Below are 14,727 nucleotides of genomic sequence, written 5' to 3'. Positions count from 1 at the left end.
TCTAAGTCTGGTGAGATCTTTCAGTATTGCTGCATCTAAAGATCGGAGCAGTTTGCCTGCTGCTCATAGACTTGCTGTGCAATCCAAAACTATACACTTTCATTTTCAGTCTATAGCCCCATGCATCTTGCGTATGCATGGAAGGATGTCTCGGTGTATGAGTGCATCTTTTGCCATTCAGTCCAGTTTTTATAAAAAAAAAAAACAACAACCTTGAACTGCTTTTGTATGAGATGCTATACAAACACATTTTATTACAGTTTAAGGTTTTATACTGTATGTTGTACAATGCTTTTTGTCTACGCAACAATACACACAGAGCATTGTTTTGACAGATGAGACAAGAAACTTCAGTGCACAAGATCTCTCTGTGCCAGGGGGCATCGATCAAAGTGCCAAGCTGAAATGGCTGACAAATTCAGGATTTTACTGTGAACAAAAGTCAGTACGATTCATAATAGAAACATGAGTTTTTCCCTGGATGTGCCGGCCGGTGATGTCACATCCAGTGACACCATGCTCAAAAATTCAATCTTCCATGAAATGGTCAAATAACAATGCATTTGACCTGCTGGTGAAGGACAACCCAGATCTATTCTGTTATGTTCTGAGTGGTTCATAGTAATGTCATGAGAAGTTTTGTGAAAACCCCCAAGTACAGCATTCATAATTGGCCTTCCAAATTCACTACCTATCCATCTGTAGCTATGACACAGGCTGTTGAAAGGGTGCAAACAAAACACCTACGCCTAATGATTTGGAAATGCGAGCATGTGTCTGCTTGAGATGGGAAATACTTATTAAAACACCACATCTCTACATCCCCTCCTTTTTAGCCTCTAATAGATCTTCACTCAAGAATCAGGCTTCATTAACCATCCTGCATTACTTTAATTTCTGAAGCACCTCTTACGCAGATCCATCAGGTGTTTCTTCATTCACAGATCTTCCGCCGAAATTAATTTTCCACATGGTAGAAAAATGACAAGGTGATTGCTATGTATATAATGCATTTACATTTTCCTGCCATTAGTGCCCTATACGCTTCTCAGTATAGACCTAACATGAATAGTACATGTGTTCTTTTGTAAATGTTCTAGTGCTGTCCTTCCTCGTATCCTTGGCCAATTCAGGTCATAGTGGATTTTAATTTGCTTGACTACAATACTGAATGCACCGGATTTGGAATAACGTTTATGTATTTCTAGACTATTCTGAAATAAAACAAAATGTCTAGGATTTCAATGTAGCACAAGAGACCTGTTGCCAAACAGGACGCCAATACTGGACAATTCACAGCTTGTCATCAACCATCATCATCATCATTTACAATGATTTTTAAGATATCTGCACAGAGTATGGGCAGCCATAGAAAATAAGATATGGTGAAAGTTATCAAACTTAAAGACTTACAGTTCGATTAGTTAATTCCCAGTGACTGGACATAAAATAGTACATGTGTACCGCATCTATATGACCTGGGAAATCATAGCATGTATAGACTTCTCTGTTTGTCTCTTTAATTGGCCTTGTGTTCCCTGAAAACATGGTGAGTTATCACACACACGCACATTATTTGCTATGAATGAATTACAGTACTCACGACTATGAGTCAGACAGGTCCCCCGTACCACATACAAATTGCTATGAAACCAGTCACACCTTCTCTCTTCACATGACATCAGCACCTCTTCCTCGGCTTCTCAGCTAAAGGAGAGACTTGCTTAAATTGAGTTTTACAGAAATGGAATTCAGTATATTGTACCACCACAGATATTTTCCAGAACATTGGAGATATATATATTTAAAATAAATGCATTTTATTAAATGATGGTTCACATAGTATGTACTGTAATCATATAGGTCATATTATCACCAGATTCCAGACATTTACTCAGCCCCCCTCCCTCCCTGACGGGTCAGAGACTGTCTACATCAAAGCTTGCTGTCGACAGAATTTTGTCTCATGTTCGTCTTCAGATCAGAAATGTGCATTTCATTTAAAACAGCCAGATACTCAGAGCTATGCCCCTCTGGGTTTTGCTTTGGGCTGCTTGTTTCGTCTTCTTTAGCTACAGTGGTCATGGTGATGCTGTTTTCCTTTCACTGGGCGTTGATCAAAAGAACTGTGTCCAGGGGGGGAGCTGGCAGCTACATGGCCATAGCACTAAAGTATTGTAGGCAGTGAGAGTTACCACCAGTGACATGTGCCAAATACAATTAGAATACCAAATGTAAAGAGACCCCCACCAAACCAGCCTTCTGTAGTAGTTAATTACTGCACACTTCATAGAGATTGGAATTAAGACAGGAAGGAAAGCTCTAGATTGCTCATTAGGCTGAATCAGATAGAGCTGAAAGATTGAAAAACATTGGTTTGTGGCGTCATGGTGGATCTATGTCCAGTATTCACCCTCTTTTAGCTCTGTTTTTTGGTCCCCCCAGGGAAATAATTGGCTCTAAATGCTCCACTGTGTTCCCCAGCTCCATGTTGCTAATCTTATCTCTCTGCTGTGTAGATTGATGATGTGTTATGGTGTTTTTTTTTTTTTTTTTATCTTTGTGAGTCAGAGCAGTGTGTTATGGTTCAAACGGCCGGGCAATGAATGGAAGAAGAGCTGCACATTCAAGTGATAAGTCTCTGTGGGTTCATTATTTCTCAGGTCACAGACTGTCATCGGATACATTGATCATAGATTTGACTCATAATCAATACAGGTCATTAAGTCTTTTTAAAGTTGCTGCTTTGCTCCGGGTGTTCTTTGTGCTCGTTTGCTGGTGTTTGGTGAAGCTGAAACACATTTTTCCACATTATGGAAAAACAAACAACGAGCGCTTATCAGTAATAGTTTTTAATCTCTTTCCAAGATGGCTTTCGCATTCACAATGTCAAGCTTGTTTTACTTGGTGACTGACTACATATTATGCTCCAGTGGTTAAAATAGAGAGTATTTAATCTTGGTGAGCTCAGGCTGTCACTTTTTTTTTTTTTTTTTTACAGCCCAGAGCAATGTATAGTCATTGAAACTCTCCATGCACCATCATTCTACTAATTTAACTAAACAAAATAGGCCTCCAGGCTTTATAATTGTATCCTTTCTTTTTCATGTTTGTCTTTATTGAACAATTAATGAAGAGTCAACAGGAAACATGTGGGGGAGCCTGCAAGAAGCGTCCATGACCAGAGTTTAACCTTGGGCATTGCTTTTATGAAACAAGCTCTGAAACCATTCAACTACCAGAGCACTGGTACATACTATTTTAAAGGAGATAGTCATGCTTTTTTTTTTTTTTACATGGGGAACTCATGAATAGTCAGTGTATTACCCTCAGTAGCTCCTATTCAGTCTGCTCCTTGTTGGGAGATCTGACTGGGGGCACCAGCAGACCAGCAGACCAGCAGAGCGATGTCCTGCTGTAGGGCCGCCAGGAAAAAAAAAAACAGTTTTGGACAAACGCACTGAAACAATCTAATATCCGTCCAAATAACCACTGAACTTCTATGCTCTTCTACACAAGCACACTGTATTAGACTGTGGACCCTGTGGGTGTGCAAAGGGACACGGTTGTTCAGCGGTTATGATGCCAAAGGAAAATACTGTTTTCATTGAATATATTCTACATGATGAAGTGAAGTAAATTTAAAAGGTTATTAGTTTGTTGTCAGCATTTAAAAAGTGTCTTTTCTGGCAGCTAGTGCACAGCAACACAAATCTCTGCCAGTCTGCTGGTGCTCCTGGTCGACTTTCGTAAATTGTAATGTAATGTATCGACTATCATAGGCGGCGCTAGGACAGTAGGAATGGGGAAGCTACGGGACAAAAAAAAAGAGAAAGTTTTTACCCATAGGCACTAGGCAGATATATAAATTTTGATTATATTCATCAAAATGAGATGCAGTAGAATGATTTCTTTCATTCTCTACTTGTTTTTTTTTTTTTTTGCTGGTGTAGTAGCCCATAATCAATTAATCAATGTTCTTAGCATACGCCACGGGGCGTTTGTGTCGTATTTCTCAACTATTTCTTCAGGGTTAAATCCTTTTACCGTAGTTATTGCTCTCGATGTACAGAAGCGACACAGTTGACAGTATCTGCTGTGCCATAGTTGTCCTCATCCAGTTGCGCACCCGCTGCATCGCTGAGAATGTGCGCTCACACAGGTGTCAGGTGACAGGATTTCAATTTTGGACGGGCCACAGTAATTTTGGATGGGCCACTACTTAGGAAAAAATAACACTAACATACATAGAGTTGGAAATTATTCCTGAATGACTCGTTCGTGTCTATATTGAAAGCACACATAATTTCTGCTGAGACGAGCTTTGACAGCGCGGTGCGCCGCTCTCTCTCCCGTTAAAAGTTAATCTAGCTCACCCAGCGGACCTCTCTCTCTCTCTCTCTCTCTCTCCTGTTACTTATGTGTTTAACCAAATGCACGAAAAGCAAAATCAAGTCAGAAATGCGTAGCCCACTTCTTTTTAACTCACAGACATTTATTTTCATAAAGTAATAAAATATCTCGACATTTTGCCATCGTCAACATTGAGACAAAAGGCTGCAGGAATGGAAGAAGAATTCGGCAAATCATCTTATCACGCAAAAAGTCACAACAAACAGGTTTTGCACAATGGTTTGCACAGATAAGTCTTAAAATATGTGCAACACCTTCTCATCACAATCCACACCATCTATCAGCTCAGCTGTTATTAAAACCCAACTCATCAGGACGCGATGACCACCACTCACATTACACAACAAACCGTTAACAATTAATCCACACTCAAACCGAAGCAACAATAGTGTTAACTGTACTCAACAAGCTGTTATTACAAGGTTTACAACAGATATGACAGACTGTGTGTGTGCGTGTATAAAGAAAGAGAGGGAGGGAAGAGAAAGTACGTAACCTGCTAGCTGTTAGCTGTTAGCTGTTAGCTACCGTAGCTCAGGCGTCGGTCCGTCAGGTAAAAGCTGCCGTTTATTCCTCAAATGAAGCTCATGCAGTTATTCAGCCTCTCCGGTACAGTTATCCATCACTGCTGTTGAATTAGCCGCTAGACTGCTGGAAGCTAAAACCGAGGGGGCGACTGTTTGTTTACAATTCACGAAAACAACGTGAACGTACGTGCGGCTCACACTGAGGCAGTGAGGCAGCGTAGCCTCAGCCTCCCTCGGCGTACAGAGGCAAAGCACCACACTCGCTGCCTCTCCTCTGAAATACAACGAGACGGCCAGTGGTTTCTTCGGCCGCTGCCTGACACATGCTGACACATTTAAACCTACGTAATGACGCAGGTAACCAGTCAAATACGACCGAAAATTCTAAATCTAAATCTAAATTTTCCATTTTATTATTTGTGATGATTTTTATTTTATTTTCTGTGACAATCTAGGGGAAGCTAAGCTTCCCCTAGCCTATTGATAGCGCCGCCTATGTCGACTATGCATGAAACCTCATATAATGCCATGTTAAAAATAACTTAAAGGTATAGTATGTCGGAATGGGGTCATTCCTATGTTCCCACAGCCCTATGTTCCCACAGCCTTATGTTCCCACATTTCTAACTTTTGTTGTCACTGAAAATTAGGCCCTATGTTCCCACACCCCTTTGGTCCCACCATTGGTTGTGTTTAGGCAATGACTAAAAGAGTTGGTTAAGTTTAGTAAAAAGACCCGGTAGAGGCTAGACAGGCCAGATAGATAGAGCCCAGATAGGTAGAGAGTCCAGTGGGAACATAGGGCCTAATTCTGAGAAAAATCTTAGAATTGTGGGAACATAGGGCTGTGGGAACATAGGGCTGTGGGAACATAAGGCTGTGGGAACATAGGCATGGACCCGTAGGAATTACCCCCATCTAGCGGTGCGGTTGCATATCTGAACGTATTCTTGATGTTGCATTCACGTGAAATCGGGCAGACGTCAGACAGACAACAGACGCTGCATGTAACAGGATAAACAAGCCTCTATGTAAACATACAGGTGTGCCAATATGTTTTACCGTCTTTCTCTTGTTGAGTAAAATGACATCCGGTTGGTTTGCCGACGGCATCATTCAGCTGCCTGACTGCACTTGAATGCAACATCAGTGCCTCCGTCCTTCCTCACACTACACAGTGGTGACATGAGGCGCTACCTCGAAAACTTTCTCCCCGAGCCGACAGCTCCGGTGAGTTTCTGTGGTTACCTTCGGTCACGCTGCCACTGAACGTAAAAAAATGGCGATGCAACATGGCGGCCTCGGTTCGGTACACCGCCCACTTATGTATTTGTAACGACTTGTAATAACTCATTCTAAGGTACGAAAAAGCTTTCATTTGTATGCGGGTGTGATTCGACTTCAGTGAAATACATATGAATGAATCAATATTTGATTTTTGCTAATAAAAAGCCAAATAAGTTACATACTGGGGCTTTAAACTGTCCCTTTAAACCGCAGTTTCAACTGTATGTCTTTCACAGGGCCAGTAAAGGTCATCCCGTATCAGTACACAATCTTCATCATCACCTCACAGAGTCTAAACAAGTGATAGAAGGTGATGCTCCCAGCTCCTTTGAAGAGTCTGCAGACATCTGCTGCATGTAAATGACCCTGACCACAGGGTGTTGCTCTCTCTGACTCACCACTGCAGGGTCGAAGGTGGGAGGTTTTGCCGTTGCTGATTGACATTCAGCACCACTGTGCATCACATCTGTCCATTAAACCCACAAAATTCTTCACTATACAAATAAAAACCGACAAACTCCCTACAGCTTTAAAGCTTTACCACCCACTGTTCCAAATCTGTCCGGTTTTGAATCTGAGACGAAGACGTTCAACTTCCCGAAATAGATAATATGAAATATTCATAGTCTTCTGCATTGTTTCTACGTGCAAAGCATAACTCTTTATGTTGTTGTGAAGGATTCTTACTTTTCTCCCCAGCAGGGACTCCTAATCCTCCAATGCTCAAGCTGAGTCCTGGCAACTGAGCTGTTTTAATTACTCCATAACTCTTGCTATTTTTCTTTATTTTCTGTCTCTCCCAAATTCCCACATTTGTTGCGTCATAATTCCCTGATGTGCCTAGTACTTTTTTCTCATCGTCAGTTTCAACCTCTGCAGTGAAAACTTTTTAGTCGATCAATATCCACACGCTTCATTATAAGCACAGACGCACTCACACACTGCAGCTCTCACTTCTCATTCAGCAGACACACTTCTTTCACTGTGCAACATCAACCTCAGACACCCTCTCTTTTGCCTCCGTCAACTAAAATGACTCCCACAAGTGGTAGTATTCAGTGCATTGGCTCTGATGGATTAACCCCCCCCCCCCCAATTCCCCCCCCTTTTCTTTTTTTGGCAAATCTGCTTTTGGCATCATAAATACAAATCCACACTGCATAGTGAGTGGACACGAAAAAAGTTAGACCCAGTGCAGTGGGATGGAACGACACAGCACTGTCATCTTTGCTCTGCTTTGCTCTCAGTGGTTTGTGGGTCAGTGATTGAAATAACGATGATGGAGAACGCGATAATAATGGAGAGAGTGGGCAACAAAGGCCGGTGTCGAGATGAATTATGACTGGCAATGATGATGCATTCATGTATAAAACAACAATCTCATAAATATATTGTAGGTGCTGCAATATCATTATAGATCCACGTTTGTCAAAGTAAAAGCCACGTGTTGGCTCTAAAAAACACACTTGGTGTATGTCATTTTTCTCTGAATCCCGTCTGTCCTAGTGCATTTTTACCACAACAGATGGTTTCCAAGGAAACACTCGGGACTTCAATTAACCACGATCTGGATCAGTGTGACCTTCTGCCAAGCCTTTGTCAGAACATAACTCAAAGATCAATGAAAACCATGTAAACATGCACTGTCATGAGATCATCGCAAACCTTGAATCTGAAGGAAATTTTGAAACGATGATGTATCACAAGCTTATTGAATTACAGCTGCTGCAGACTGAGGACATGAATACTAAATATAGGGTTGATTAAACTGCCACAGTACACCTGGATGAATGAAGAATGTAATGTTTTTTTTTGTTTTTTTCTTCCTGTTCCTGCGTTGTTAATAACCTCCTGTAAGCCGCTGCCTTGGTGGCCATTGATCACTGAGTATTTCTGCCTGGATAAACACAAACAAGAAATGTCCTCTCTTGACTGCTGCAGATATATTAACCAGAACCCACGCACAAGTGTTGTGAAAGATGGCTTGTCAAGATGTTGACAGTGTTCATATACTGTATGTTTCATTTCATTATCTATAATATCTCATCTACATATGATTACATCTGAGAGCTGCTCGCTGTGTTACATCACATATTCGTCTGCAGTCGGTGAGTCAGGACTCTCCTGTTCTCTCTCCTGCTGTTGCATGGTGGACGGTTTTTCCTTGTTAGTTCACCTTGAGTTTGAGAGTTGGTCGAGTGAAGAGGGCAAAGGTCAATACCACTGCATCCTGTAACACATTTAATGAATAGTCTTGCATGACTACAATGTAAAGACTGTGTGGGCCCTATGTAAAGTCATGTATTTATTTCGTATTTACTGGCATAGGTTTGAATGTATAGCATGACCCAGTGCCACCTAACGCAACATTTGTCAAGTCAAGCTTTATTTATATAGCACCTTTAACCAAGGTGCTTCACAATTACAAAAAAATACAATTGCAAATAGATACATTAGATAAAAGATAAAAGCCAAGGAGAAGAGGTGGGTTTTTAGCAGGGTTTTTTAATTTCCTAATGTTTCCTAATTGAGCTGTTCTAACACAGAGTTTTGGAGCAGCCACCGCAAATGCTCGATCACCTCTTGCTTTTAGCCCACTTAAATAAGGGGATGCCAATCCATTCATGGCCCTGAACGTCAATAATAACATTTTAAAACTTATCCTGTGACAAACAGGAAGCCATCAGGGACCTCAACACTGGGGTTACAGTATGTGATCTCTTTTTCTGGTGCCTGTTAAGAGGAGAGCGGCCGCATTTTGAACCAGCTGGAGGCGTTGGATGGAAGACTGTTCTAGACTAGGCCCAAATAAAAAGCATTACAGTATTTGTAACTGAAGCTAATTTACAGTGGTTGTCCAATACATCTAATTCAAACTATAATACCGACTGAGAACTCTTGACGATGATATTGACGTAGAAGCAGCTGTGTAATAGTGTGTCAGTCCACTTGTTGTATCAGCTTATATTAGCTTCACTTTCTAAGACTGAATCCAGATCCAGGGCTGAACAAAAGTTCTTCTGACAAAAGTTATCTCCGCCGATTTGTACTCTTCTGAGTTAGATTGTGATTTGATGTAATATTAATAGCCAATAAAGCACTGAGCACGAACTGTCACAATATAGGCATCGGCTTGGAGCAAAGTGGATTGGATACAGATTTAAGAATTCATAAGGAGCGGAGAAGCCTCGCTTGTTTTCAGATTTCTTTCAACTGATTCCCTCGTTGTTTCAGCGAAGCCTCCGAATTCTGTCAAATAAAGATAAAATAGGTCCTCACAAGAAACGAAAAGAGAACGAGAAGAGGAGTTTTCCATTTGGAAGTGGGAGGGGTGAAGTTCGTGTCTACCCAACTGTGCTGTGTTTGGATGAAGCTGTTGGAGTGTTAATGCAGGGCGGTGAAAAGAAGAGTATAAACAACTCTCACCTCACCTCACCTCTCTGAATTAGCATGAGGAGGCCATCACCTGAAATACTAACAATATACGGAGATACTGTCACTCACCCTCTACACTCACTTATGAATTAAAGGAAAGTTGTCTTTTAGATTCATCTCAGAAAGATATCTTCTATCTGAAAACAATACCAACATCAGGACACCATAGAAACTAACAAGGCCATGTCATGTTTTGTTTGGAGAGCTTGTTTTTCATTCAGTGCCACTCAGAATTACTTAAATTTGAGCATCCCAGAGTTAGAGACTTAACAAAGACTTAATCTTGCTTGCTCAAAATAGTGGCAACAAGACCATGACACATGCTGTATTGACTGTTGACTGTTGCCATGGAAAGGGATTTTTTTTTGGGGGGGGGATAAAGTAGTTATAACAGTGAAGTGCAAATGACTTGGGCAAAAATAGAGCGATATGTGATTGTGATACGAATAATAACCCAGAGTAGAAAAGGAGAAATTACTAAATAGAAAAGACAGAGGTTTTATAACCTGAGGTCTTCTGCTCTACTGACACCTTCAGGAAGGCTGAATAAAAAAAAACCCATCAACCCCATTATTATATTATACTTAATGGTCTGAGCCAGTGAGTGTTAATGTACTTTTTCCGGTACTTACACTACAGTACATTGTTCAGCCTTGTGTGTGTGTGTGGCAGTGGGGATGTTTTTCTGTGATCTTGATAGGGACTTTAATTCAAACACGTCACATTAGCTGTTCCTGCTTCTTTTGTACTTTCCTTTAATTCATTCTTTTGGTGCAAAGCCCTGAGATCATTCTTTGGTGGTCTCCTTAATGACCCAGTATAGACGGCCAAAACATAAAACACTTTTAATATGCTGATCTAATTTTGATATTTTGTAAAAGACAGAAAAAAACTTTTAATAAGTACATCATTAATTTGCATGGTTTCTCAACACAATGGCCTCGGACACCTATTTGCATGTCGAGAGCCTGTAATGGTGATGTGTCTATACAATATTCCTGCCCTTAGAGTTCAAAGTGTGGCAAAGAATGAATCATGTATGACACCAAAATACAAAAGAAGCCAGCAGCAGACCACTGGCGAGTCCAATTAGCTTCACATCAGAAAAAAGGAGACAGAGAGAGAGAGAGAGATGGAAAGAAGGACAGAGTGTGAGAAAAAGAGAAAGAGAGAGGGGTCTGTGTGGACCTTATTAGCGCTAAGGTCTGACTGCTTGGTCCCTGCAGAGGAGTGTTGTGATTGTGGATGGAGCTGTGTGTGTGCGAAGATATTGAATGCTGGTCATGGGTGGTTGACCCCCCTCCCTGGCTGCAGGCTGACTATACCTTTTAACAAGTGATACTTGCAAATGTGGCTCCCATTAGCTTTGAACGGAGCCCAGCTGACAGCAGTGTCTGTGTGGAGCCCGTTGAGCTCTCCAAGCAGCCACTTGTATTGCATTTGGGGGAGGCAGAGATTTATCAAACGGACATGTCAGATAGTGCACCGTTTTCATTATCGATTCATCCCGTGGTGTAGCCCCACACTGCCCCCTACTGGTGCACTGAGAGCAAACAAATCCCTTGAATAAATCAATTTACCAGCTCCTATAAACAGGAGCTGCATAATACAGTTAATAACAGGGTTCCCTTATGGCAGTGTAATGCATTCAAGATCTGCATCTGCTGGGGTGTTGCTGTGCTGTGACCCCCCCCTCCCCAACCCCCCTGCTGTTGCATGCCTGGCGCGTGTCAACCCCCTCCCCTCCCTATACGCAGCACACGAGCCTCCCTCCCTCCATCCACCCCTGTGCACACTTTGACAGTAGGGCACGTGTTTCTTCACACCTCACACCCAAATGGCTGCACAGGCAGAGACACTGGAAGGTGAAGAGGTTGAAAAGTTCAACCGTTTAATAGACAAAACCGATATTACACGTCCCATGGTGTTTAAAAACCAAATTGAAATCATGCATGAAACCTAATGGGCCTATTGGAGTGAAATGAAACCTGTGCGTGCGCTCCAACCATGAACAGGAGTTACAGTGGTTGTAAAAAGAAAAAAGAAAAAAAAAGAAGCAGGCACGGGCAATGACCCTTTAACATCTAATCAAACACATGTTGAAATGTTGGAGAAATGTCCCAATCCCGAAAGTTTTTCTTTAATTATAGATTCAATATTGAGAGAGAAACGGACCAAATGCTCCGAGTTTGCTCAAGTGTGACTTCGCACCTCGCCATCGTGGCGCATGGAAACACTTGGGGACGCGTCAAAAGCGCAATTTGGCACCGGCTGCCCAGGACCTGATAAATAGGAGGTTCCTGCCTTCAACCGCACATCCTCTGCAGGACTTGACGAAGGACTGACAACCACGAGCAGCCATGGAGACTTTCACCACCACCACCAGCACCAACAACAGTGGATTTACTTCTGTTTTTTCTGGAGACAGCCTTAACCAGGGACAGTCTGGATTGTGGAGACCGTGGACTGGAAAAGGAGAAACAAAAACTGTGACACAGAAGGTGAGTTTAATCACATTTAAGCGTTGAAGTCTTTAAAATGCAAACATGTTAGCCTATTCAATAGAAGAAGAAAACAAAATCTAACAGCATCACTTTGTTTTAACTTTCAGACTCAATCCAGTTATGGAAACCTCTTTGACGCAAACTACCCCAAAACTCCTCAGGTCGTTCACCCAGTCAAGTAAGTAGCTCTGTCAACCCCTTTACATTCAGTTATTAATGCCATTTATTACTTTTATGTGAATATCTTATTCATTTATTTCTCTTTTCCCAGGTTGTACTGGCCGAAATCGAGATGTTTCGACTACCTGTACCAGGACGCAGAGATGCTCCTGCGTAACTACCCGGTCCAAGCGACTATCTGCCCCTATGACGACTGCAGCAGCGATGAAGACAGCGATGATGAAGAGGAGGAGGTGGAGAAGGAGCTGAATTAGAAGTCGTTCTTTTGAAGACAAAATGTTTTCTAATGTAATAATATATATATTGCTCTTAATTTATTGCTGTAAATATATGTAAATAGCTCTTTTTCACCTCTGGTTAAATTATTCCTCTAACATGTCTACCTCTTTTGTATTTTGTTGAACGTTGCAATAAAATACGTTAAACTGATGTCGTTGTCAAGGGATTTCTTTAAGATGAAGCTTCAAGCTGCTCAAACACTTGATTTTTTAAAATTATTTTTATTATCGGGAGTAAAACTAAACTTTGCTGACACATCCGCCCGTTTGTGGCTGAACAACTCTTTTCCCATCGATAAGTGCAAGGTAGTAAACTCGCCATTTCCTGCGCAGCTCTCGCCTGAAGTGTGGAAAGTGCGTGACATGTGGAAGGTGCCAAACGCTTCAGCACAGAGAACAAGATCTGACCTGAGATAAGAAGCTGGGAGGCTGCCACCAGTCTGGCCTGAAACTCTTCTGTTTGTCCGTGGATTTGGCACCAAAGGATGTGTATCAGATTATGTAACACGAGCTCTCTGTTTACTCACAGAATAAAACATGAATGGGTGAATGAACAAATTCAATAATAACGCGTGAATAGCATGAAATTCAAATTTTAGTCCCACCAGCTTTTGCATATCCAGCAAAAACGAATCAGTTTTTACTTAAAACAAGACAACATGGTCTTGGTCCAAACATACAGTAAGGTGTGGAGCCCCTTTGACCTCCTCCTCCCTCCTACTCTCTTGTGCACTGTGCACCATCACCTCCAACTACACATGTACACCACAGAATATGAAATCATTATTTAGATTTCATCTAGTAAACAACCACTCCCACAAATTAAAATTAAAACAACTACTCATCTGAAACATAAAAGTAGTTAAAACTGCTGCAGGGCTGAGCTCAAGATGAGTTTTTTTTTTTTTTAAGAATAAAATAGCAGTGGTGAGATTTACAGTAACTTGTGACAACAAAATAAATGGTACACAACAATCGTTCGTGCAAAGATGGCAAGGGAATTTTATTTGTATAGGCAATTTTTACAAACAGTTTGTCTCAAATGGCTTTACATGGCATCATACAACATCCTCTGTCCTTAGACCCTCACATCAACTGAGGAAAAACTCCTGGAAACCCTTTTAACAGGGAAAAACTGGAGAAACCTCAGGGTGAGCAACAGAGGAGGGATCCCTCACCCAGGATGGGCAGACGTGCAATAGATGTTGTATATACAGACAAGAAAACAGTTTATAACACAGAATATGGAAAACATATGTTAACAAGAGCATAGACATGGTCCTGGATCATTTGCCCACTTTGACTGATTACGAGCCTAATTAATCTAAGTATTCATAATAACAGTCTTTTAGTGCAATGTTGCAATTTGAATAGACTTTACAATGTACAGTAGATATGAAGTCACTGGCAAACACAAGATCCAGACATAAAGTAGCTGCAGGTTCAAAGTGAGTTTGTGGGTATTTGGAGTTTAAGCCTGAGTTGGCCTGAATACAAATCAACTCTCTGCTTATTGGAGGTGAGCGCGGTGGCTGCACAGGGAGCACTGAATCAATAGAAGCAGAGAAGAATATGATGCCATATAGCTCAGAGCACAGCACCGCTTCAAAACCATCATAGATAAAGTGCTGCACAAGCTGAAAAATTATTTTGCATTTTTTGACTTCTGACTTTCTAAACATAAAACCAGGGACTTGTGCCCAGTCTGATGAACTTATAACCTTTACTGCACAAAGGTTTGACTTAGTGGCTTGAACTATTCAACTCACCCCGGTGCCAACCTCTGGAGCTCCTCCGTGGGAACCTTTGGGATCTTCTCTAGGTGTTTTGCATGGTGCAAAGATTACACACCTTGGTGGTGGGAGACTCGGATTGCTCACAGTCACATTGATAAAAAAGGCCTCGGTGGACTGGAGCCATGACTCTAATGCTTTCCTGGAGGCAATCACCGTTAAATGTTATTCTGGGCATCAAAATAACTTTTAGATATATGCAAATCTGATATCAGCAGTTGCGGGGAAGTGATGAAGCTCTGATAACCTCTCCAACCTCGGCCTGAACTTTCCCAGGCTTGAGTGTCAGAGCTGGTGGAGGGTCACCTAC

General features: G+C 41.6%; 1 protein-coding gene across 1 annotated transcript; it reads left to right on the top strand.

Annotated features, from left to right (window-relative positions):
* Nucleotides 1-11,900: 11,900 nt before the first annotated feature.
* Nucleotides 11,901-12,748, top strand: LOC311007810 (protein ripply2-like). Its single transcript, XM_084001141.1, has 3 exons — nucleotides 11,901-12,163; nucleotides 12,274-12,344; nucleotides 12,438-12,748. Exons 1-3 carry the CDS (start codon nucleotides 12,023-12,025, stop codon nucleotides 12,598-12,600), a joined length of 375 nt encoding a protein of 124 aa, XP_083857267.1. The 5' UTR covers nucleotides 11,901-12,022; the 3' UTR covers nucleotides 12,601-12,748.
* The last annotated feature ends 1,979 nt before the right edge of the window (nucleotides 12,749-14,727 follow it).

This window comes from Trachurus trachurus, assembly GCF_905171665.1.
Source record: "Trachurus trachurus genome assembly, chromosome: 24".
In the NCBI taxonomy this organism is placed as follows: Eukaryota; Metazoa; Chordata; class Actinopteri; order Carangiformes; family Carangidae; genus Trachurus; species Trachurus trachurus.
The sequence above is the reverse complement of the archived record's forward strand: the minus strand, read 5'-3'. Positions and strand labels throughout refer to the sequence as shown.